This window comes from Brassica napus, chromosome C4, assembly GCF_020379485.1.
Source record: "Brassica napus cultivar Da-Ae chromosome C4, Da-Ae, whole genome shotgun sequence".
Lineage (NCBI taxonomy): Eukaryota > Viridiplantae > Streptophyta > Magnoliopsida > Brassicales > Brassicaceae > Brassica > Brassica napus.
The window spans coordinates 49,561,363-49,584,634 of record NC_063447.1 but is presented as its reverse complement, the minus strand read 5'-3'; the positions used below and the strand labels follow the sequence as shown (position 1 = coordinate 49,584,634).

General features: G+C 40.4%; 1 protein-coding gene, 1 long non-coding RNA gene and 1 other non-coding gene across 3 annotated transcripts; 2 read left to right on the top strand and 1 right to left on the bottom strand.

Moving 5' to 3' along the window:
• Positions 1-12,690: 12,690 nt before the first annotated feature.
• On the top strand, positions 12,691-12,797 carry LOC125586690. The gene has a single exon (XR_007323226.1). It is a non-coding gene; the product is annotated as a small nucleolar RNA R71 (small nucleolar RNA).
• Positions 12,798-19,884: 7,087 nt separating this feature from the next.
• LOC125586353 lies at positions 19,885-20,698 on the top strand. Its single transcript, XR_007322845.1, has 2 exons — positions 19,885-20,065; positions 20,662-20,698. It is a non-coding gene; the product is annotated as an uncharacterized LOC125586353 (long non-coding RNA).
• Positions 20,699-20,898: 200 nt separating this feature from the next.
• Positions 20,899-22,053, bottom strand: LOC125586153 (uncharacterized mitochondrial protein AtMg00810-like). The gene has a single exon (XM_048755971.1). The coding sequence runs from the start codon at positions 22,051-22,053 to the stop codon at positions 20,899-20,901; it is 1,155 nt and encodes a 384-aa protein (XP_048611928.1).
• Between the last annotated feature and the right edge of the window lie 1,219 nt (positions 22,054-23,272).

Genomic DNA, 23,272 nt, shown 5'->3' with positions numbered 1-23,272 from the left:
CCTCATAGCCCGCCTGTTGAGCCGCCATCTGGGTCTCCAACAAAGATATGCGATCATCCTTGTCCTTCAACTGAGCCGTAAGTACTTCTGGATCAACAAAGGGCGGTGGTGCAGTAGAAGGAGGAACCGACCGGGTGCGACGACCCAAACCGACCAAACGTCCATTCTTCTTTGGAACCGACTGAAATAGAAAATAGCCAAATTTAAATCAAGAAATAAATGAATTAAACTTAAAAAAAAAAGAACTTACGGATTCAACGATTTTGTTGATTCGAAACCGGGACAAGTTGGTCGAAGCCGTCGAAGCGTCATCCTCGGTTTGAAGCTGAGACACTTCGTCCTGCACCTGAGTTTGGACCAGGATGACCACTTCCCTCACAAGACCGTCATCAATCTGGCCGGTCTTCTTGTTGGTATACGCCCTCTTCATTAGGGCGAGATCATCAACTGGCTCGCCATCATTTGCTTCCGCCTTGAAAAAAACATAAATTAAAGAAACATTAGAAATTAGAAGAAATGCACAAAAAAATAAAATGTCAAAATTTAAATAATTGAAGAAAAAGCGATTGAACTTACCATGCGATCTCCCAGAGAGGCAATAGATTGAGCACCCAAGTTATGCTTGAAGACGCCCTTCCATTTACGGTCGCTCCTGCGGTTGGTGGAGTTGGTGGAAGAAGTTTCTTTCGTCTCTTCCTTATCCCAATGCGCACACAACTCCGTCCAGACCGTGTTGTTTATCGACTTTGGGACCTTTTAATAAAAAAAAAAGAAAATAGTTAAATAAATTAAAAAATTGTTTAATAAATTAAAAAAATTGTTTAATAAATTAAAAACAAATCTTGTTGATTTCCCACTTCTTCTTCCACTCGTGGATCTGCTTCCCATAGTTGTCCATAACTTTATGGACGAAGTGGTGATAAATAAAGAGCGTTTCATCGGAATTCCAGTTGAACTCTTGCTGAAAAAAAAACACAATTAGTAGAAAATTTATATTAAAGATTAAAAATATAAGTAAAAAATTAGAATACTTACCGCAAACTGACGAAACCACATATGCTGCTTGTCAGTAGGGAAGTGAGTGAAAGTCGGATGTCCCCTGTCGAGGGCCGAGTACATCATACGGTTGATCCATGCGCTGATCCCGTTCCCGGATCGGTTGAACCTAATAAAAAGAACAAACGGTTAATAATGAATCAAATTTTAAAGAAAAAAATATGTTTAATTACCATGTTTGACCCCGTCCATGTGGATACGGAGTGAGATAGGGAAGATGGTCACGACCAGGCTGTCGAACCAACTCCGCAACACTCATCAATTCCGGAGGAACCGGAGGAGCAGGAGCGGGTGCAGCAGCGGGAGCGAGAGGAGCATGAGCGGGTGCAGCAGAGGGAGATGTATGGTAGGAGCTGTGGGGCGAAGGGGAATCCTGAAAAATGTTTAATAAATATAGAAATTTATAAAATATATATATATATTTTTTAAAGATCCCAAATAATAGTTTTTAATCACAAAAAAGTTTTATAGATATTAAAAATGTTTTGTAAAATCCAAAAAATCGAATTTATATACAAAAAACGTTTTGTAAAATCCAAAAAATTGAATTTATATACAAAAATCGTTTTGTAAAATACAAAAATCGAATTTATATACAAAAATCGATTTTATAAATAAAAAAAAATAAAAAAAATTATAAAAAAATTCTAAATCAATTCAACAAAACAAATTATTCAACCAAATCACAATTCTAAACTTATTATACAACCAAATCACAATCCTAACCAATCACTTTAACAAAAATCTATCAAATCTACACAAAAACCTAACAAATAGTACCTAAGAGAGTGGGATAGGGTCCTTACATGATTTGTGTAAGAGAAGGGGGAGATCGCCGAAGATATCGTCGGAATTCAGGGGGAAATCGCCGGAGAGGAGAGAGGAGCCGCGCAGAGGAAGAAGAGAGAAATGGGAAAGAAGAAGCGGCTCGTGGTTATAAAACCTAGGGTCCGACAGATACTATCCGTCGGAATTCTAATTTCAATTTTCGCGAAATATTTGCCCGGTTAAAATGAAAATATTCCGAGGAAATTCCGACGGATACTAAAATATCCATTGGAATTCTGTCGGAATATTCCGAGGAAATACCGAGGAACTAGTGTTTGGGGTTTCAAAACATCAATTTTTTTGCCGTATTTCATTTCTAAGACTTCATAATCAGTCTAAGACACTTAATAAGGGTTATATAAGTGTTATTCAAACCGCAAAACGTTGTTTTCGGTTTAAAAACCCTATTTCCTTGGAATATTCCAAGGGAATTCTGAGGAAACCCTTATCTTCCTCGGAATTCCGTCGGAGTATTTATTAAAAAAAAAAAAAATCGATGCTACTCTGTTTCCGAGTCATCATCACCAGATGAATCTGAATCTGGATCTTGGTGAAACTCTCCAATCACTGGTTCATCCTCTACGTGAACGACGGCTTCCTCTCCGAAGTCGGTTAAATCGACTACAAGGCCAACTCCAGCTAAATCTTCTGCTGCACTTAAGTTGCCGGATGTGCTTGGTTGTAGTGGGTCTTCCAGCTCAGAACTTCCCTGAACTCGGCCTCTCGGGTTGAGTCTTGTAACAGTAACCCATGGATCATCTCTGTTCCTTACCTAGGGGTACTTGATATAACAAACCTGTAACATTTAAAAAATTATTAGTAAAATTATAAATTAATACACATGATGATGAATCATTCTAAATAATTAACATTTAATTACCTGATCGGCCTGAGAAGCAAGAATGAAAGGATCATAATATTGCAGCTTTCGCCTCGAATTTACTGATGTAACACCAAATGCATCTGTTCTCACACCTCGATCTAGAGTGTTGTCGTGCCAATCACAATAGAAAACAGTACAGCGCAATCCAACCATGCCCAAATACTTGATTTCCAAAATCTCACGTATGTGTCCGTAGTATACATCATCTCCTGATGCAGAACAAACGCCAGCATCATAAGTCGTACTCGAACGTCTCCTCTTCTGAGTTGTGAATGCATATCCTCGAGTACAAAATCTCGGATATGACTTCACAACAAATTTTGGTCCAACGACCATCTCGCGTATTCAATCGTCAAATGTTTCACCTCTGGCCAAACCAGCAGACACCTAGATTAATAGCACATATATATGTTATATCAATAAATGTGAATTAGTATAAATATGTGATAAATTATATTTTAATTTGTTTAAAGCACTCACATAAGTAAACATCCATCCAGAAAATTCTCTCTGTTTCATTTCTTCTAGCTCGTCCTCTGTAGCGTATCTATATTCGAACCGCTTTTCTGCCATGAAAATCCTGTACATATGATGACAATAATGTAATTAATTAAGATTTAAATTTCAACTTGTTAAAATAAAAATTTGTAAGCTAATTTATTTACCTCTCATATTGAAGAACATCTTCGCAGTTGGTGAGCAAATATGTTTGCAAATTACTGCGCTCCTGCTCAGTAAGTCGACGGTCCTTTGGTTTTCCGCTAAGTCGTCCAACGTCTGTGAAAATGTCTGCAACCGTAACATGATATGTTGTCCGTTCGCCTCTATCATCATGCCGAGCAGGTCTTCTGTTTTTGGTCTGAACTTCTGCTGGAAAGTAGTACTCGGCAAAGTTTGAAGTTTCTTCATTGATCATCTGTGCGACTATAGAACCTTCCACCCTACTTAAATTTTTCACCATCTTCTTCAAATGGAACATATACCGCTCATACAGATACATCTATCTATACTGCACAGGACCACCAAGTTCCAATTCTCTTGCCAGGTGAATAACAAGATGATCCATAACATCAAAAAATGAGGGAGGAAATATCTTCTCAAGGTTGCACTGAATCAGGGCTATGTTAGTCTTCAAATTTTCAATACCTTCAAGAGTCACTGATCTCGTGCATAAATCGCGGAAGAAACCACTTATCCCTGCAATTGCTTCATGAACATTTCGTGGTAATAGTTCCTTGAAGGCAAACGGAAGGAGGCGCTGCATCATTACATGGCAATCGTGGCTTTTCAAGCCAGTAAACTTTCCTTTCTTTCTATCGATATAGTTACGCAAATTTGATGCGTAACCGTCTGGAAATTCCACATCGTTTGAAATCCAATCAAAGAACGCATCTTTTCCCTCTGCATCAAGTCGGTATATGGGAAAAGGAGCCCTACCATTCTCATCAACATGAAGTTCTGAACGAGCACATATATCGACTAAATCCAGTCTTGACTTCAAATTATCCTTTTTTTACCTTGAACATTAAGGATCGTGTTCATGACATTGTCAAAAAAGTTCTTCTCAATATGCATGACATCTAAATTATGCCTTAGCAGATGATCCTCCCAGTATGGCAGATCCCAGAAAATACTTTTTTTGTGCCAGTTATGTAGGTCTCCAACAGCATCTACCGGAAAACGCTCATGTCCACCGACGTCTGGCGTCCTTTCTGCACCAAAATCTCTTAGTTGTATCTTCAAATATTTCCCACAAATTTCCGGAGGTGGACTGTCAAACACCCTCTTGTTCTTCGTAAACAAATTCCTACTCCTACGATATGGATGATCAGGTGGTAGGAATCTCCTGTGACAGTCAAACCAACACGTTTTCTTTCCGTGTTTTAGTTGGAAAGCATCAGTGTTATGATGTGTCGAGTTTTAACCCGATTATCTAACTGCAAGTGCACAGTAAAGTACGCAGTAGTAATGCGGGATCGAATCCACAGGGACCGATGATCACACGTAGAGTTGTAGACAAGTTAATAGCTACAGCGAATCAAGGTATATGTTTGATGGTTTTTATTTAATTTTCTTAGGTGTCACAAAACATAAACAAGCTGTAAAAAGATGATTTAAACGATTTGAAAACTATTTTAAAACAAACGTTGGGCATTGGGAATTTCTCAGGGATTTCTTTTTATTAAGATACAATTAATGGCAGACACAGGGATATATTAAGAACCGTCTAGAACTCAAACACGATATTAGAATTAACCTACTTCCGTAGCGCTAATTCTCTATGTTATAGAAATCTCCACACTAACTTCCGCTGAGTTTCAATTTCTAAACAAGCATTAAGAACAGGTTCAATATGTTCACAAAGCGCAATAACATCAACTTCCGAGGGTTAAGGACACTTTGCTCATCTAAAGTATTTTCGGAAGTTCAAACAATCACTTTCGGTGCATCAAACAATCTGAAATCATGAACTAAGTGATCAATTCAGTTCAAGCAGTAAGAAATCCATTAGATGAAGAACCAAAACGTAATCCCTTAGTCTACACACGTTTTATGGATCAAAACATCAAGAAATCCCCTATGAGAACCCCTAAACCCAACTAGATGACTACTCACACATAACTAAGCAAGAACAAAACGATTTTGATGAAGAAAACATGATAAGATTGTATTAAAACAGAGTAAAGGTTCAGAAGATCTTCTCCAAATGGTTTTGAGATGAACTCCTTTACAAATCTTCACAAATCACACCAAAACAAGTACAAAACACTCAAATCTTCTCTCTAGAACTTGTAAATCTCCTCCTTGGTCGCCCCTGGTCTTTTCTGAGTCTCAAAGGTCGAGTTCTTTTCTGAATTATTGAGGGGAGTGGGTAAAAAGGAGTGAAAAGCTCGTTTGTGCGTGTGGAGCCCGTAGAGCCTGAGATCGGTCGATCCACATAGACCGGATCGGTCGATCTAGTGCATGAAAGCATAGGATCGGTCGATCCACATTGACCGGATCGGTCGATCCCACGTCCTGTGCGATCAATACTTCATTCGGTCCATTGTTCGGTCCATCTTGCTTCTGAATAAATCCCGAATGCGTTCTTTTCTTTCAAGCTATCTAGTAACCTGCATATTACACTTAAGAACACCAAAACGCATCAAATAGACCAAAACATTAATTAAAACCGACCATTTAATTGCTCCAAAACGAGTTTAAAACCGTTAAAAACACGGAATATCAACTCCCCCAGACTTGAATCTTTGCTTGTCCTCAAGTAAAGAGGATTTAAAATTTGGGAGCTCACTAACCCTCAGTAGACCTTACCTTGTGATTTCGCTAACCACTTAAATCAGAGACTGTCAAGGCATTCATTCCAAATCCCCACCAAGACCGCGCAAACCTTTCCATATTTCAGACCTGCAAGTCTCAGTTTCAAGTAATCAACTCTTTACATTCATTAAAAAGTGCGTGACCTTTCCACCAAAGATATCTCCATCAGGTATAACGGGCTCGGTGTTTGGGAGGCTGTTTTAGTGTTTAATTAAGTGAGGCTCAAGTGTTTGTGGGTATCAGCGATAACAAAAAATGCAAAACATTATGCAAAATCGCGGGAGAAACCGAGTATATTGATAACCACGTTTTCGAACTGCTCAAGTTTCAAATGATCAAAACCCAACAAATCTCAAACTCTAACCCCAAATTTAAACAAAGCATCATCTCTAGTACATAAAATAAAAATAAAATGTCTAAATCAAATACACTGAATGAGATATAAACATGAACTCTTTTTTTTTTTTTTTTTTTTTTGGACCGATTACTTGCAAATGTTTTGTGGTAATCGATCGAATAATATCTTTTTTTTTTTTTTTTTTTTTTTTTTTTGAAGAAAACTTATACAAACCGAAATCGAATATATACACTGCGATGCAATCACACACTTACAACACCCAATTTTTCTATTTACACCTCTAGACACACAGGTCCGTGTCTAACCACCTAAATGTTCCGATCCTACCTAAGCAGTCGGATGAACCATGTCTACCCTAATCTCTCCATTGTTTTTGCACATGTATGCACATATGATCAGTGTGTAAGAATGCATGGAGATGAAATAAAAGGGTAAGGTGTAGGTGTGGTACCAAACTATTGATGAGTCTGGCCATTCAGGATTATTAAAGAGTGGTAAAATGTGGTAAAGAAAATCCTGAATGTGTATATGGTGTACCGTTTCCTGATGTTGATTCCTCGTCAAAAGAAATTAAATTCATTAATGGTCAAAAATATTTGAGTCGATTACAATTCACCGAGACTTGATAAAAGATTTAAGGAGAGGTTGCTTGGTCAAGTGGTTCCTCGGTTTGTCTGCGCTAACAGTCCTGAAAAATGGTCAATATGAAATGTAATGCACAACACACAAGGAAATAGTCTAATAATCATCACACGGTCTGTTTTTTTTTTTTTTTTTTTTTTTTTTTTTTAAACACAATCAAATCCGATAAACTAAGAAAATAAAAGAAATAAAAGCAATATGGTACATAAGTAGCATCCTCCCCCAGACTTACTTCACACCGTCTCGGTGTGAAAATAATTCCAAGAGAGATTACCGATCAGGCGTTGCGGTCAGTGCGCCTCTTCGAGCGCCTCTCCAATGCTCCATATCCCACTTCTGACACCAAGAGTCCTCCGCTGCTTCAGGTCCAGCAGCGGTGTCGTGAGCGCCTGTGTCACACATGTGTCGTGAGCGCCTTAGATCGACCGATCCATACGTGTCGGATCGACCGATCTCTTACATGGATCGCCCGTTCTGTTTCTTTAGGATCGATCGATCTCTGCCTGATCGTGATACATGCCTGAAAATCATCTAAAAACACAACCAAAAATCAATTCACACAAGAAAACATAATCACAAAAGAGAAAGAAAATCAAACCATGTGGGTTGCCTCCCACTCAGCGCTTGTTTAAAGTCGCGAGCCTGACTATTTTGTTGTCCTTAGGCGAGATCAGGTTCCGATAAAGGAATGTTGGTTCCTTCTTCGGGTTTTGCATCTGTGAAGTAAGGTTTTAGCCTCTGCCCATTGACGGTGAATTTCCTCCCATTGTCTTCCAAGACAACAGCTCCATAAGGTCTAACCTCTGTGATGGTGAAAGGTCCGGACCAACGAGACTTAAGCTTTCCAGGAAATAGCTTGAGTCTAGAGTTGAACAGAAGGACTTTGTCTCCAGCAGCGAAGTCTCTCGGGATTATCTTTCTGTCATGCCACGCCTTAGTTCTTTCCTTGTAGATTTTGGTGTTCTCATAGGCGTTCAACCGAATCTCGTCCAGCTCGTTCAACTGAACCATCCTCCTTTCTGCAGCGGTTTTAATGTCGAAGTTCATCAACTTCGTTGCCCAAAAACCACTGTACTCCAATTCCACAGGTAGGTGACAAGACTTTCCATAGACCAGATTAAAAGGAGTGGTGCCCAAGGGAGTCTTGTAGGCGGTTCTATACGCCCATAAGGCGTCATCAAGCTTCACAGCCCAGTCTTTCCTTGTTTTGCCTACAGCCTTCTCCAAAATCCCCTTGATTTCTCGGTTCGATATTTCAACCTGCCCACTTGTCTGAGGATGATAAGGTGTAGCTACCTTATGCTTTACTCCATGTTTCTTCAGCAGTTTATCGAACGTCTTGTTGATGAAGTGAGAGCCTCCATCACTAATAACCACTCTCGGGATCCCGAATCTTGGAAAAATGACTGTCTTGAACATTTTCTTGACAACACTAGAGTCATTTGTCTTGCTGGCTACTGCTTCCACCCACTTGGAGACATAATCAACCGCAACCAAGATGTACTCATTTCCATAAGAAGATGGGAAAGGGCCCATAAAATCAATTCCCCATACATCAAAAACTTCAACTTCAAGGATGAAATTTTGGGGCATCTCATTTCTCTTACTGATGTTACCCTTCCGCTGACATGCATCACACTTTGAGACAAACTCATGGGCGTCTCTGAAAAGTGTAGGCCACCAGTAACCAGCCTGCAGGACCTTAGAAACCGTCTTGAATGTTGCAAAATGGCCTGCGTATTCTGAGCTGTGGCAGTGGAAAAGAATCCCTTGCATCTCATTCTCCAGAACGCATCTCCTGAATAAACCATCTGAGCATCTCTTGTAGAGGAAGGGATCATCCCAGTAATAGTGGTTCACATCTCTCATGAACTTCTTCCTCTCATATCCCTTCAGGTTCGGTGGTTCAATTCCAGCACATAGGTAGTTTGCAAAGTCTGCAAACCATGGGAGATCATCCTGAATTTGTCTCATGGCACAGCAATCAGCCTGATCCAAATACTCATCCTCCAGCAAGGTGATCACATAGACATTCTCCTCGGGTAATGTATCATCCAGTGGTGTTTCAGCTTCCACTCTCATTCGGGAAAGATGATCTGCCACTCCATTTTCTGCTCCTCTCTTGTCTCTGATCTCAATATCAAACTCCTGTAGGAGTAAGATCCACCTTAAGAGTCTCGGTTTAGCATCTTTTTTCGTCATCAGGTACTTCAAGGCTGCATGATCTGTGTGCACAATTACTTTCGAGCCCACCAAATAGGACCTGAACTTCTCGAAAGCATAAACTACTGCCAGCAACTCCTTCTCAGTGGTAGCATACTTGATTTGAGCATCATCAAGCGTTCGGCTGGCATAATAGATCACATGGAGTTTCTTGTCTTTTCTCTGCCCCAAAACAGCTCCAATCGCGTAATCACTTGCGTCACACATTATTTCAAATGGCAAGTCCCAATCTGGTGGCTGCACAATGGGAGCACTGACTAGAGACTTCTTGAGAATCTGAAACGCAGCGAGGCAGTCAGCATCAAAAACAAACTTCGCTTCTTTGCACAGCAGACGGGTGAGTGGCCTCGCTATCATAGAGAAGTCTTTGATAAACCTCCTGTAGAAACCGGCATGTCCCAGAAAACTCCGAATATCCCTCACTGTCCTGGGAGGCTGTAGGCTGGTCATAACTTCAATCTTTGCTTTGTCAACCTCGATACCCTGCTCTGATATCCTGTGACCCAAAACAATGCCATCTTTCACCATGAAATGACACTTCTCCCAATTTAGCACCAAGTTCTTCTCCTCACATCTTTCCAGCACCTTGCACAGATTAGCAAGGCAGTCGCTAAATGAAGAACCGTAGACTGAGAAATCGTCCATAAAAACCTCCATAATGTCCTCAATAAGATCAGTAAAGATCGACATCATGCATCTCTGGAAAGTTGCAGGAGCATTGCACAATCCGAAGGGCATTCTCCTGTAGGCAAAAGTACCGTATGGGCAGGTGAATGTTGTCTTCTCTTGGTCGTCTGGATGAATGGGTATCTGAAAGAACCCGGAGTAGCCATCGAGAAAACAGTAGTAGGGGTGGTTGGCTAGTCTTTCCAGCATCTGGTCAATGAAAGGAAGTGGGAAGTGGTCCTTCCTTGTGGCTGAGTTTAGCTTCCTGTAGTCAATGCACATCCTATGCCCTGTGACTGTTCTGGTAGGAATCAGCTCAGCCTTCTCATTTGTGATGACAGTGATGCCACCCTTCTTAGGAACCACATGAACCGGGCTCACCCAAGTGCTGTCTGAAATTGGGTAGATCACCCCTGCACTCAACAGCTTTAGAATCTCCTTTTTCACAACTTCCATCAGTTTGGGATTCAGTCTTCGCTGGTGCTCTATGGACGTCTTTGACTCATCCTCCAAGTGAATCTTGTGCATGCAAAGATCTGGAGAAATACCTGTAATATCATCCAAAGAGTACCCCAATGCTTTTCTATACTTTCGCAATTTTGAAAGAAGCAAAGCGGTCTCCACATTATTCAGGTTAGCACAAATAATAACAGGATATGTGGAATTCGGTCCCAAGAATGCATACCTCAGCCCAGCTGGGAGGGCTTTAAGTTCCACCTTTGGAGCATTCTCCTCACTCCAATCTGGTTGGGAGGATGACGGTTTGACGGTTTTATCGGTGCCTGAGTCTTCAAGGCTGACATAGGCGACATGCTTCTCAATCGGTGAGGCTGAATCCAAAATCTCAGAAAATCCAACCACTTCTTGGTTCATGAACCCGAACTCACTCTCCCTTTGGGTCAATGCGACTTGTAGAGGATCATCAGTGTGCAACTCTTCATCCATTTCCTCCACCAGTTCAGTCAATGTATCAACCCAGAAAGTCTGTCCATCAATAGTCGGATTTTTCAGCACCTTCTCCACATTGTATCTCATCGCCATGTCTCCTAGACGTAAGTCTATATGCCCATTCTGTACATCAATCATGGCTCCAGCAGTAGCTAAAAACGGTCTGCCCAAAATGAGAGGATCTTTAGGTTCCTCTTCCAGCTCCAGAACTACAAAATCGGTAAGCACGTATCCCTTTCCAACACCAACAGGGATGTTCTCTAGTACACCGACTGGTCTTCGCACTGATCGGTCAGCAAGGACCAAGGAGATCCTTGTAGGTTTGTAGTTCGTCATGCCTAGCCTCTCAGAGACAGAGAAAGGCATTAGGCTCACTCCTGAACCCAGATCGCAGAGACTCTTCTCAAAGGTAAGTGATCCAATGCGGCATGGTAGAACAAATGCTCCGGGATCTTCACGCTTTTTAGGCATGACATTTTGTAGAACTGCGCTACATTCCTCATTGAGCATCAACACACCACGCTCTAGGCTCATCTTATCGGTAAGAATCTCCTTCATGTACCTTTTAAGAGAAGGTACCATCTTCACCGCTTCAACGAATGGCAATCTCACATGTAACTCCCCAACAAGGTTCTTTAGCTTCTCGTACTCACGTTCTTTGATCTTCTGCCTTGGTCTGGATGGGTATGGAGCCTTAGGAACATAAGCAGGAGGCGCCACATACACCTCTTCAGGTTCAGAGGAATTTGGCTTCGTCGACACGGGATCGGTCGATCCAGATGGACCGGATCGGTCGATCTCCTTCCCCTTGGATCGGTCGATCTGTTCTTGAGATCGGTCGATCTCTTTCTCTTTCGATTCCTCAATCGTTTTTCCACTCCTAAGTGTTATAGCATTCACAAACTCCTTGGGATTCGTCTCTGACTTCCCTGGTAGAAATCCAGGTGCTGTTCTGCTGCTGGAGGCGGTTTGAGCAACTTGCTTTTCCAAAACTTTCAAATGGGTGTTCAAAGCTTCGAACTTCCCATTAAGCTCTCCATACATGTTATCCACCTTGGTGTTTATCTCTGCAGTGCTATTCTTCTGACCTTCTAGCACCATTTGCAGCATCTTCTTAATTTCGTTATCCTGAGAAGGCTGTGACGAAGAGGCATTTCCTTGATTCTGATAGTTGTTGTACTGCTGCCTTTGCTGAAATCCTGAGTTGCCCGAGTTGTTCCCCTGATATTGATTTCTGTTCTGAAATCCTTGGTTGAACACACTCTGGTTCTGATTCTGGTTCTGCCTGTTTCCTGCCTGAGGGTAGGACTGATGTTGTGGATTCTCCACATTGTTGCTCCGGTAAGACAGATTATTTTGCTGATTTTGATTCCATCCAAGGTTCTGATTGTAGCCTCTGTTGTAGTTTCCTTGACCACCAATGTAGTTCACATCAGCTTGCATATCATCTGAATCATCACCAACAGTTTCTTGTGAAGAACGATAGCCTTGCTCCTCCACAAATTTCACAGATTTCTGATCTCTCTTTAGAAGCATCTCAATCTTGGCATTCAACTCATCTATCTTCTTGGATTCATAACCAACACCCTTCTGGCTGGTGTCAAACCTTGACTTGCGGTTTGCTTTGCTGGATGACAGGTTGTTCAGCAAGGTGTAAGCTTCTTCAACAGTCTTGGTCATGAAATCACCATTACTTGCTGTGTCCATGGCATCTTGACTCTCTTCATGAACTCCATTATAGAAAATGTTCAGCAAGCTCACATCAGTGTAACCATGGTGAGGGCAGTCCTGTGTGTACTCCTTGAAACGCTCCCAAGCCTCATGAAAGCTTTCTGAATCAAGCTGCTGAAAGCTTCCAATTCTGCTTCTCAGATATGTGGACCTTGACTTGGTGAAGAAATGCTGTAGAAAAGCAGCTCTTGTCTCTTCCCATGTAGTAAGAGATCCTGGAGGGATGGACTTTAACCATCTGATAGCTTTATCAGCTAAGGAAAACGGGAACAACCTGCATTTCAAAGCGCCTTGAGGAACTCCATTATGTCTGCTGGTGTCACAGACTCGCTCAAAATGCTCCAAGTGATACATCGGGTCCTCAGACGGGTTTCCATGAAACGGATTTTTCTCCACCAAATTAATGAGACCAGTCTTGATCTCAAAGTCTCTTCTCTCAATGGGAGGTGGGCGAATCCCAGAACGATCGGCATAGAATGCATCTGGTGTATCATAATGTGCAAGCGTCATCCTAGGCATGCCATAGTCTCCAGCCTGTTGTCTTGCAGCTACACCAGCCTGCTGATTATCACCAGCATTGTTGCCTTCTCGTTCATTTACAGGAATTGGATTTTGCGGGTTGTCCTGAAATTGGTCTTCTTGGTGTTCAGCCATTTCAACCTCTTCAGCGGACTCAAGTCTTTTCTTTTTCACTTGTCTCTCTAGGCGGCCGAGCTCTAACTCCAAAGGTATTAAATTCGATGATCCTTTGCTTCTAGTATGAAATCCGCTCATTCACCTGAAAACACAAACAGAAAGAGAAAGACAGAAACATTAGACAAAATAAAGAAAATGCTATAGTCTTAAACTGATCATTAACTCTAGGGTGACCAAATGGTCCCCGGCAACGGCGCCAAAAACTTGATGTGTCGAGTTTTAACCCGATTATCTAACTGCAAGTGCACAGTAAAGTACGCAGTAGTAATGCGGGATCGAATCCACAGGGACCGATGATCACACGTAGAGTTGCAGACAAGTTAATAGCTACAGCGAATCAAGATATATTTTTGATGGTTTTTATTTAATTTTCTTAGGTGTCACAAAACATAAACAAGCTGTAAAAAGATGATTTAAACGATTTGAAAACTATTTTAAAACAAACGTTGGGCATTGGGAATTTCTCAGGGATTTCTTTTTATTAAGATACAATTAATGGCAGACACAGGGATATATTAAGAACCGTCTAGAACTCAAACACGATATTAGAATTAACCTACTTCCGTAGCGCTAATTCTCTATGTTATAGAAATCTCCACACTAACTTCCGCTGAGTTTCAATTTCTAAACAAGCATTAAGAACAGGTTCAATATGTTCACAAAGCGCAATAACATCAACTTCCGAGGGTTAAGGACACTTTGCTCATCTAAAGTATTTTCGGAAGTTCAAACAATCACTTTCGGTGCATCAAACAATCTGAAATCATGAACTAAGTGATCAATTCAGTTCAAGCAGTAAGAAATCCATTAGATGAAGAACCAAAACGTAATCCGTTAGTCTACACACGTTTTATGGATCAAAACATCAAGAAATCCCCTATGAGAACCCCTAAACCCAACTAGATGACTACTCACACATAACTAAGCAAGAACAAAACGATTTTGATGAAGAAAACATGATAAGATTGTATTAAAACAGAGTAAAGGTTCAGAAGATCTTCTCCAAATGGTTTTGAGATGAACTCCTTTACAAATCTTCACAAATCACACCAAAACAAGTACAAAACACTCAAATCTTCTCTCTAGAACTTGTAAATCTCCTCCTTGGTCGCCCCTGGTCTTTTCTGAGTCTCAAAGGTCGAGTTCTTTTCTCCATTATTGAGGGGAGTGGGTAAAAAGGAGTGAAAAGCTCGTTTGTGCGTGTGGAGCCCGTAGAGCCTGAGATCGGTCGATCCACATAGACCGGATCGGTCGATCTAGTGCATGAAAGCATAGGATCGGTCGATCCACATTGACCGGATCGGTCGATCCCACGTCCTGTGCGATCAATACTTCATTCGGTCCATTGTTCGGTCTATCTTGCTTCTGAATAAATCCCGAATGCGTTCTTTTCTTTCAAGCTATCTAGTAACCTGCATATTACACTTAAGAACACCAAAACACATCAAATAGACCAAAACATTAATTAAAACCGACAATTTAATTGCTCCAAAACGAGTTTAAAACCGTTAAAAATACGGAATATCATGTTATCTTGACAATATGGACATGATAGCCTTCCATGCGTTGTCCATCCAGATAACATACCATATGCTGGAAAATCACTTATTGTCCACATTAGTACTGCCCGCATTTGAAAGTTTTCTTTACACGAAACATCGTATGTTTCAGCACCTTGAGCCCATAGTTGTTGCAACTCATATATTAGTGGCTGAAGAAACACATCAAGTGATCTCTTAGGATGCTCTGGTCCGGGAACGAGAATCGAGAGAAACAAAAAATCTCGTCGCAAGCACAAGTTTGGGGGTAGGTTGTATGGTGTAAGAATGACGGGCCATAGAGAATAGGCCTGGGCATCCGGGTCTTTGGGTCGGGTTCGGGTCGGGTATTGTCGGGTCCGGGTCCTTCGGGTCCTAGCAATTTAGACCCATATAGGTACCTATAACTTTTCGGGTCGGTTCCGGGTCGGGTCTTGTCGGGTTCGGGTCGGTTCGGGTCTATAATTTCAATACCCATAAAATACCCAAAATTTTCGGGTATATTTCGGATCCGGGTCGGTTCGGGTATTTAGGACCCGAAATAGACCCGAAGTACCCGAACTGGACCCGAAAACTCTAAAAATACCCGAAGAACCGCAAAAATACCCAAAAATTTATCCAAAATCAGACCCGAAAACCCAAAACATACCCGAATTTTACCCGAATACCCAAATTATATTTTCTAAAAATCTAAAATTTCACCAAAAACCTACAATTATACCCGAAAATCCAAACCCGAAACTTTAAAAAAAAATCCGAAATACCAAAAATATACCCAATCACCCAAATATACCTAGTATATACAATTATTTACGGGTACTTCGGGTGCCCGAACGGGTCTCGGGTAGGATCCGGACCCGAACCGAGACCCGCGGGTCAAAAAAAAAAAGACCCAATAGGTAATTAGCATGGACCCGGACCCGGACCCGAACCTGTATTTTCGGGTCGGTTCCGGTTCGGGTCTTCGGGTCCGGGTAAAATGCCCAGGCCTAATAGAGAATACTGTCTTCCACTCTTGCCAAACGGACTGAAACCATCAGTACATAATCCAAGGTAGACATTTCTTCTCTCATAAGCAAAGTCAGAATAGTTTGATTGGAAATGTTTCCACGCTTTTGCATCTGAAGGATGTCTGATCTCACCATCTGTTGAGTGCTCCGCATGCCATCTCATTGGTTGCGCTGTGCGTTCAGACAGATACAACCTCTGCAACCTTTCTGTCAAAGGCAAATACCACATCCTTTTATATAGCACTGGAACTCTTCCACTCGTATCTTTATAACGAGGCTTTCCACAAAATTTGCATGTAACCCGCTGTTCATCCACCCTCCAATAAATCATGCAGTTGTCGCTGCATACATCTATTACCTGATACGATAAACCAAGACCATGTACGAGTTTCTGAACCTCGTAGTATGAACCAGGAGCTACATTATCCTCGGGTAGAATACCTTTTACAAAATCAGCAATCGCATCCACACAGTCTTCAACCAAATTATAATCTGTTTTAATGCCCATCAATCTTGTAGCAGATGATAAAGCTGAATGACCATCTCTGCAACCTTCGTACAATGGTTGCTTTCCAGCATCCAACATATCATAAAATCTCCTAGCTTGTGCATTGGGTAAATCTTCCCCTCTAAAATGATCATTTACCATCTGCTCAGTACCTACACCATAATCTACATCCGTTCTAATTGGTTCTTCTAATCTAACCGCTGGCTGAGGTTCGCTAGTACTACCATGTTCATAATCAGTTTCCCCATGATGATACCAAATTTTGTACTATCATGTTCATAATCAGTTTCCCCATGATGATACCAAATTTTGTAACTTCGTGTAAACCCACTCAAATATAGATGAGTCCAAACATCCCACTCTTTAATAACCTTTCTATTTTTTCAATTAGAGCAAGGACATCTTAACATACATGTTTTTGCTTCCGGTTGTCGGTGAACTAACCCCATGAATTCGGTTATACCTCGTTGGTATTCTTCCGTAAGCAATCTCGTGTTCGGATCCAAATGAGGTCGATCGATCCAAGAACGAAAATAATTTGAAGAAGACATGTTTTTTATGAATCAAATTCGTGTGTAAAGAGAGTAAGAGGGAGGATGAAGATATGGAGTGAATGAAGAGGAAGAGGGGTGCTTGTATTTATAGTTGAAATCCTACCGACAGCCCGAGGAAATTCCGACGCCAACGGCTAGTTCGTCGGAATTTCCTCGGAATTTTTAAAATCCCCCAACGGCTCTCTAACGGCTATAATATATCCTCGGAATTCATCGGTTTTTTCCGAGGAATACGTTTTTCCTCGGTATTCCATAAGAATATTCCGACGGATTAGTATTTCCTCGGAATTCCGTCGGTATATTTCGAGGAAACCAAATTTTGTGTTTCCTCGGAATTTCGTCGGAATTTCCTCGGAAATTCCTCGGGATATTTCGAGGATTTCATTTTCCGTCGGAATGTCCGTCAGAATACCGCTGTTTTCTTGTAGTGAAGGTATTTTCGTCCGCACAGTGTCAAATTTTTTTTTTTTTTTTGGTTATCTATAATTATGGGCATTCAACTAATTTAGACCTTAATTAGGTATATTTCACACATTCACTCTTCTTTGTATGGCCCATGCAATAAGCCAATAATCATCATCCGACGGTTTCCATACACAAGGGTGGTTGGGCATTCCTATACGCAATTCTTCTCGTCTAGGATTAATTCGAGTTTGAGGGTTATTGCTGACTCAAGGTTTTGTTTAACAAAGGTCGGTTTAACTAAACAAGTCTGATACACAAAATTAGTTTTTTTTGGGTATTGGCCAGTAAGGTCTGTTTAGTCAGATCGAATGTAGCATATTTTTCACTTGTAAACATCATTTGGCTATCTTAAGATTTCAATTTTATTTCTGTCACGTCAAAAATGTATGAAGATGAACTATTTTTCGTGGAAAAGACAAAGAAAGAAAAAAAAAGCAAGTGAAATTAACGTGTTTGAATATTAACGCGTTTTAGTCTGAAAGTAGATGGCTATTGTGGAAATATTGGTCAGAACGTCAAGAAAAATGAAGTTTCAACATCACACCAGAAGCCAGATTGAATGTCAATTCGGATTTATCTATTTTTGTCATTGTAAGACGTCAACTCTTATAGTCTATGCTGATTAAACTTTTGCTTTAGCTACTAAGCGTTCTTGAGGAAAGATGCAGCCCATCTTCAATGCGATCATTCAGAATGACATTCCAGCTTTTCTGGGGTTGGTCGAAGAAAGATAATCGTGGCTGGAGGAGATAAACGTGGAACAAAACAACAGCAAGGTGTTGCGCATGGCTTCGAAGCATGGGCATGGATAACTGTCTCAAAGATTATTGAGCTGAAACCTTCTCTCATCTTTTTCTGCAAGAAACACACCGTTGCATCTCGCTGCTCTCCTTGGAGACGTAAACACAATTAGGACTTTGTTAGAGTTTGGATCGGAAACGTGTTCCGCGAGGAACAACTACCAAACTCCCCCTCCATTTAGTTTGCCGCAGCATTCCACGGAGGCGGCCATATTATTTGTGGACAAGAAACATTTTGTCAGCCTCGATGAACTCAAATTTGCCATATCAAGTGGATCCACTTGTAAGTTTCTTGTGCACTTAGTTTTTGTTATTATAGTGTAGGTTCCCTTTCTCTCTCTCCAAACTACTCTCTCATAAAAAACATATCTCAAGTCATCTTTTCTTCGGTGGCCGGTCACCCTCCCCCTTTTCCTGATCCTCTTTTTCTGATTACCATCTCCTTCCCTTATTCTCCCTTGCATAACCACCCTGATATGCCTCCTGGATCTCCTCTGGCTCTTCTCCGACGGACCGTAAAAGGCCCTCGGGTGTTCATCTCGCCTCTGATGCAGCGGTGAGGAGTTGGTTTTGTCTGCTGAGTTGAAGGGTCTCTCGACAGATGATGCTTTGGGTTAGTGATGATGGATTGTGCCAGATATGGTTCGGCTTGGCGATAGTAGTGGAGTGTTGCTGCCTCTTTACTTTTCGTCGTCCGCCTTCTTCTTGATGACCTATATATGATTCTGTCTAGGGTTCGTCAAAGCTTATCCTCTCTTTTAGAGCAAGTCGGCGTTGGGGGTTACATCCGAAGATCTTTGTTTTGGGGATCTAATATTCGGCTTACCCAACATTTACTTGCACTGAAGTTTCTTCTTTTCCATGTTGGTGCCCAAGGACTTCGAGGACTGACCCTTTCCTGTGCCGTACGTGACGTAAGCTTCCAATATCCTCCTTTCTCTCCTTGTCCGTTTGTAGCTTTTTCTCTTGTTCTTCAAACCCCTGAAAGAAGCTTCATGTGGATGTGTGTTTTACCTTTTGGTTGGTTGAATCGACAATATCTCCTCCAAAGATGTGGCCGGTGTAGGGAAATAAAGCACGGCCTGCCTTTTCAAGAGTCTCTACTCCCCTTCATGAAGATTTACAGAAGGTCGGGTCATGTCGGGTCATGAGAAAGAGAGACGATCCCAACCTAATTTTAATTTTCCCCATATTTTGATTTCTTTTTTGATTAAGTCAGGTCGGGTTTTTATGGGTCGGTCAGATTTTAGTTAATAGGGAATCACTGTTCACAAAACATGATTTACAAATCTATAATTTCGTTTTCATAATTGGATTAGAGAAGAGGATCAGGGCAGAATTAAAAAAGGGGGCGTTGTAAAGAGATATTATATCTTTGGATGGTTTGGTCAAGAGCTAAGTAAAATAGGTGAGAATAGATAGGGTTGTGGTGTTTACACGGAAGGGGTTTAGGGTTTAGGGTTTAGGCAGTCATTTCATTGATAAAAAAAAATTTGTGCACGCCCAACATTTTTGTGATTTGTATAAACTCAGTGGCTCACTATTGTGTTGGATTAGAAAAAGCTCATAACACCAACGGTTTATCGCCTTTGCATCTGGTGGTCCTCATAGGCTCGGTTGTAGTTCTAGAAGAGTTCCTGGAAAAGGCTCCATTGTTCTTCAGATCCCTCACACGATCGAAGGAGACAGTCTTTCATCTCGCTGCACGAAACAAAAACGTAGATGGCTTCATTTTCATGGCAGAGAGGCTGGGCATTAACAGCCAAAAACTTCTGCAGCAAGTAGATGTTAATGGCAATACTGTCTTACATATCGCTGCCTCCATGTCTTGTGGTGCTCCGGTGAGTAGTTTTCAATGTCGTTGTCAGCTTTATAAACCCAAATTGTTTTTAGTTTTAAAATTAAAATCTAACGCGACTCAAATGAAATAGATCAATTGTCTAAATATGATTCTTTTATATAAAATTTATAAAATATATTTCAAATTTCATATATGAACTTATACTTTTCCACATAAACATTGTAAAGTAATAAATCAATTAAATAGACATCAAATTTAAATTACATAAATTTCATAACTACTGTTAATATTTATATATCTTACTTTTTTTTTAGCAACATTTATCAATACTATTAAAACACAAGGGTTTTTTTTAAGTACCCTTCTGTTTCAACAATACTTACAAGATTTTGCCAATGGAATATTTTTAATCTATGTTTTTAATTATTGTATATATTTCACAGAAATACTTTTAATCCAACAAATTATTTACCAAATCTTTATCCAAGTTTTTGAGATTGCAACGGCTCTTAGGGCTTCATGCTAAAGCTATAAATTCAAGGTTCGTATTTTGGAGAAAGATGCAATGGATATTGTTCTCTTTTAGATCGATCAGAGGAAATAACATCCAGAATAAAAAATGGCTGTTTTTAACAGAAGGGAAGGATACAAGTAAAAGACTCCTTTGAATAGAGATAAAGCTCTCTTTGTGGAATTGCGAGATCTAAGAAAGAGGATGAAAGCGATCAATGAAATTGTATGTATTTCCTTGATCCAACATAAACACGATACAATCAATATATACACAAGGTTGTTCTACGGTTCCACTATACAAGGGATATGGTCAAGTAACGAGATCCTAGAATATAGGAACATATCATTGAGCATATTCTTTCACCCTCCCTCAGTCTTATCGTTGGGCCTTCTAACGGAAAGACTGGTTTTGAATTCGTTGAAGAGAGACGTTGGAAGACCTTTAGTGAAGATATCCGCGAACTGAGAAGAGGATGGAACATGTAGAACTCGGACCTGACCCATTGCGACCTTCTCACGAACAAAATGTATATCTATTTCTACATGTTTTGTTCGTTGGTGCTTTACCGGGTTGGTGGAGAGATAAACTGCGCTTATGTTGTCGCAATACACCAATGTGGCTGTGGAAATAGGAAATTTGAGTTCGAGAAGAAGGTTCCTTATCCAGCAGGTTTCAGCTACGACATTTGCAACTCCTTTGTATTCAGCTTCGGCACTAGATCGTGAAACTGTGTCTTGTCGTTTTGATGACCAAGATACTAGGTTGCTGCCCAAGAAAATGCAGTAACCGGAGGTGGAACGTCGAGTGTCGGGACACCCAGCCCAATCTGCATCTGTGTAGGCAGTGAGGGTGGTTGTGCTGGATTTGTAGAGCTGTAAGCCGTCTGTAATGGTGCCTTTTAGGTAGCGTAATACCCTTTTTAAGGCATTGAGGTGAGAGGCCCGTGGGTCATGCATGAAGAGACAGAGTTGTTGCACCGCGTACTGGATGTCTGGACGTGTTAGAGTGAGGTATTGGAGCGCGCCGGCGAGACTCCGATAGAGTGTTGGATCATCAACTTTGTCGCCACTGTCTTGAGATAGCTTTGATTTGAGATCGACTGGAGTACTTACAGGGTTGCATTCTTGCATTGAGGCACGAATTAGAATGTCTTTTGCGTAAGCTGTCTGTGATAGGAGCATGCCATCGCCATTGTAGTCAACCTTTATGCCAAGAAAGTATTTGAGTTTCCCGTCGTCGGACATCTCAAATTCTTTCTTCAGTAAGGTTGTTATATGTTGACGCAGAGCCGGTGACGATGCCGTTAACAGTATGTCATCGACATAAAGGAAGAGATAGGCAATGTTTTTCCCTTTGCTGTAGATGAAAAGAGAATTATCGCTAGAGCTTTTTGTAAAACCCAGTTGTTCTACGTACGAAGAGAAACGACCATTCCAGGCCCTTGGAGCCTGCTTGAGACCGTAAAGGGCTTTCTCCAACTTCCATACATGATTTGGCTTCGACTTGTCGGCCATACCTGGCGGTTGATGCATATAAACGGTCTCATCTAACGTCCCATGCAAGAAAGCATAGGTACGAACCTTGAATTTATAGCATTAGCATATACTTTATTGTAAACATTGTACTTATACTTTTATCTCTATTGTAAACATTGTACTTATACTTTTCCACATAAACATTGTACTTATACTTTTCCACATAAACATTGTAAAGTAATAAATCAATTAAATAGACATCAAATTTAAATTACATAAATTTCATAACTACTGTTAATATTTATATATCTTACTTTTTTTTTAGCAACATTTATCAATACTATTAAAACACAAGGGTTTTTTTTAAGTACCCTTCTGTTTCAACAATACTTACAAGATTTTGCCAATGGAATATTTTTAATCTATGTTTTTAATTATTGTATATATTTCACAGAAATACTTTTAATCCAACAAATTATTTACCAAATCTTTATCCAAGTTTTTGAGATTGCAACGGCTCTTAGGGCTTCATGCTAATGCTATAAATTCAAGGTTCGTATTTTGGAGAAAGATGCAATGGATATTGTTCTCTTTTAGATCGATCAGAGGAAATAACATCCAGAATAAAAAATGGCTGTTTTTAACAGAAGGGAAGGATACAAGTAAAAGACTCCTTTGAATAGAGATAAAGCTCTCTTTGTGGAATTGCGAGATCTAAGAAAGAGGATGAAAGCGATCAAGAGGTTAATTGATTACGGTTTCAGGGTATTTGTTTCATTCTCTTCTGTTAGTTAGTAGTCCATTTGAGTCTGAATTATTAGTTGTTGCCAATTAAGATTTGGGGGTGTCCATGATGTCATGTCAATGAGTTTCTTACTCTTGGTGAATGAATTTGAGAATTTTTTGACTTATGGGTTAGATGCAGTTTTTTGGTTTACGTATGTATTACCGTTTTTTATTTGTTTAATTTAAGAGTCAGTGGAGTAGTAATATATTTTTTTAACTTTAGGAAAAAAATAAAGTAATAATATTTTTTATTCATGATAGAAAAAATGTAAAATCCAGTTTGTCTTTACAAAGCAAAGGAAACAATGACATATTTTATTTTGATGAACCAACAAATTACTTTCCAAAACACGAAGGAAAAAACAATCGCAGCATATGAACCATAGCTTACACTTTTCGCTGGTACTGAAGGTCAAGTTTACGCTCCACTTCTTTTCTAGTTTCTTTATACTTTTCAACCCGGACTATTGCA

What these genes read in the sequence shown, in the direction of transcription:
- LOC125586153 (XM_048755971.1), bottom strand. Translation starts at nt 22,053, where the DNA reads ATGGCCGACAAGTCGAAGCCAAATCATGTATGGAAGTTGGAGAAAGCC.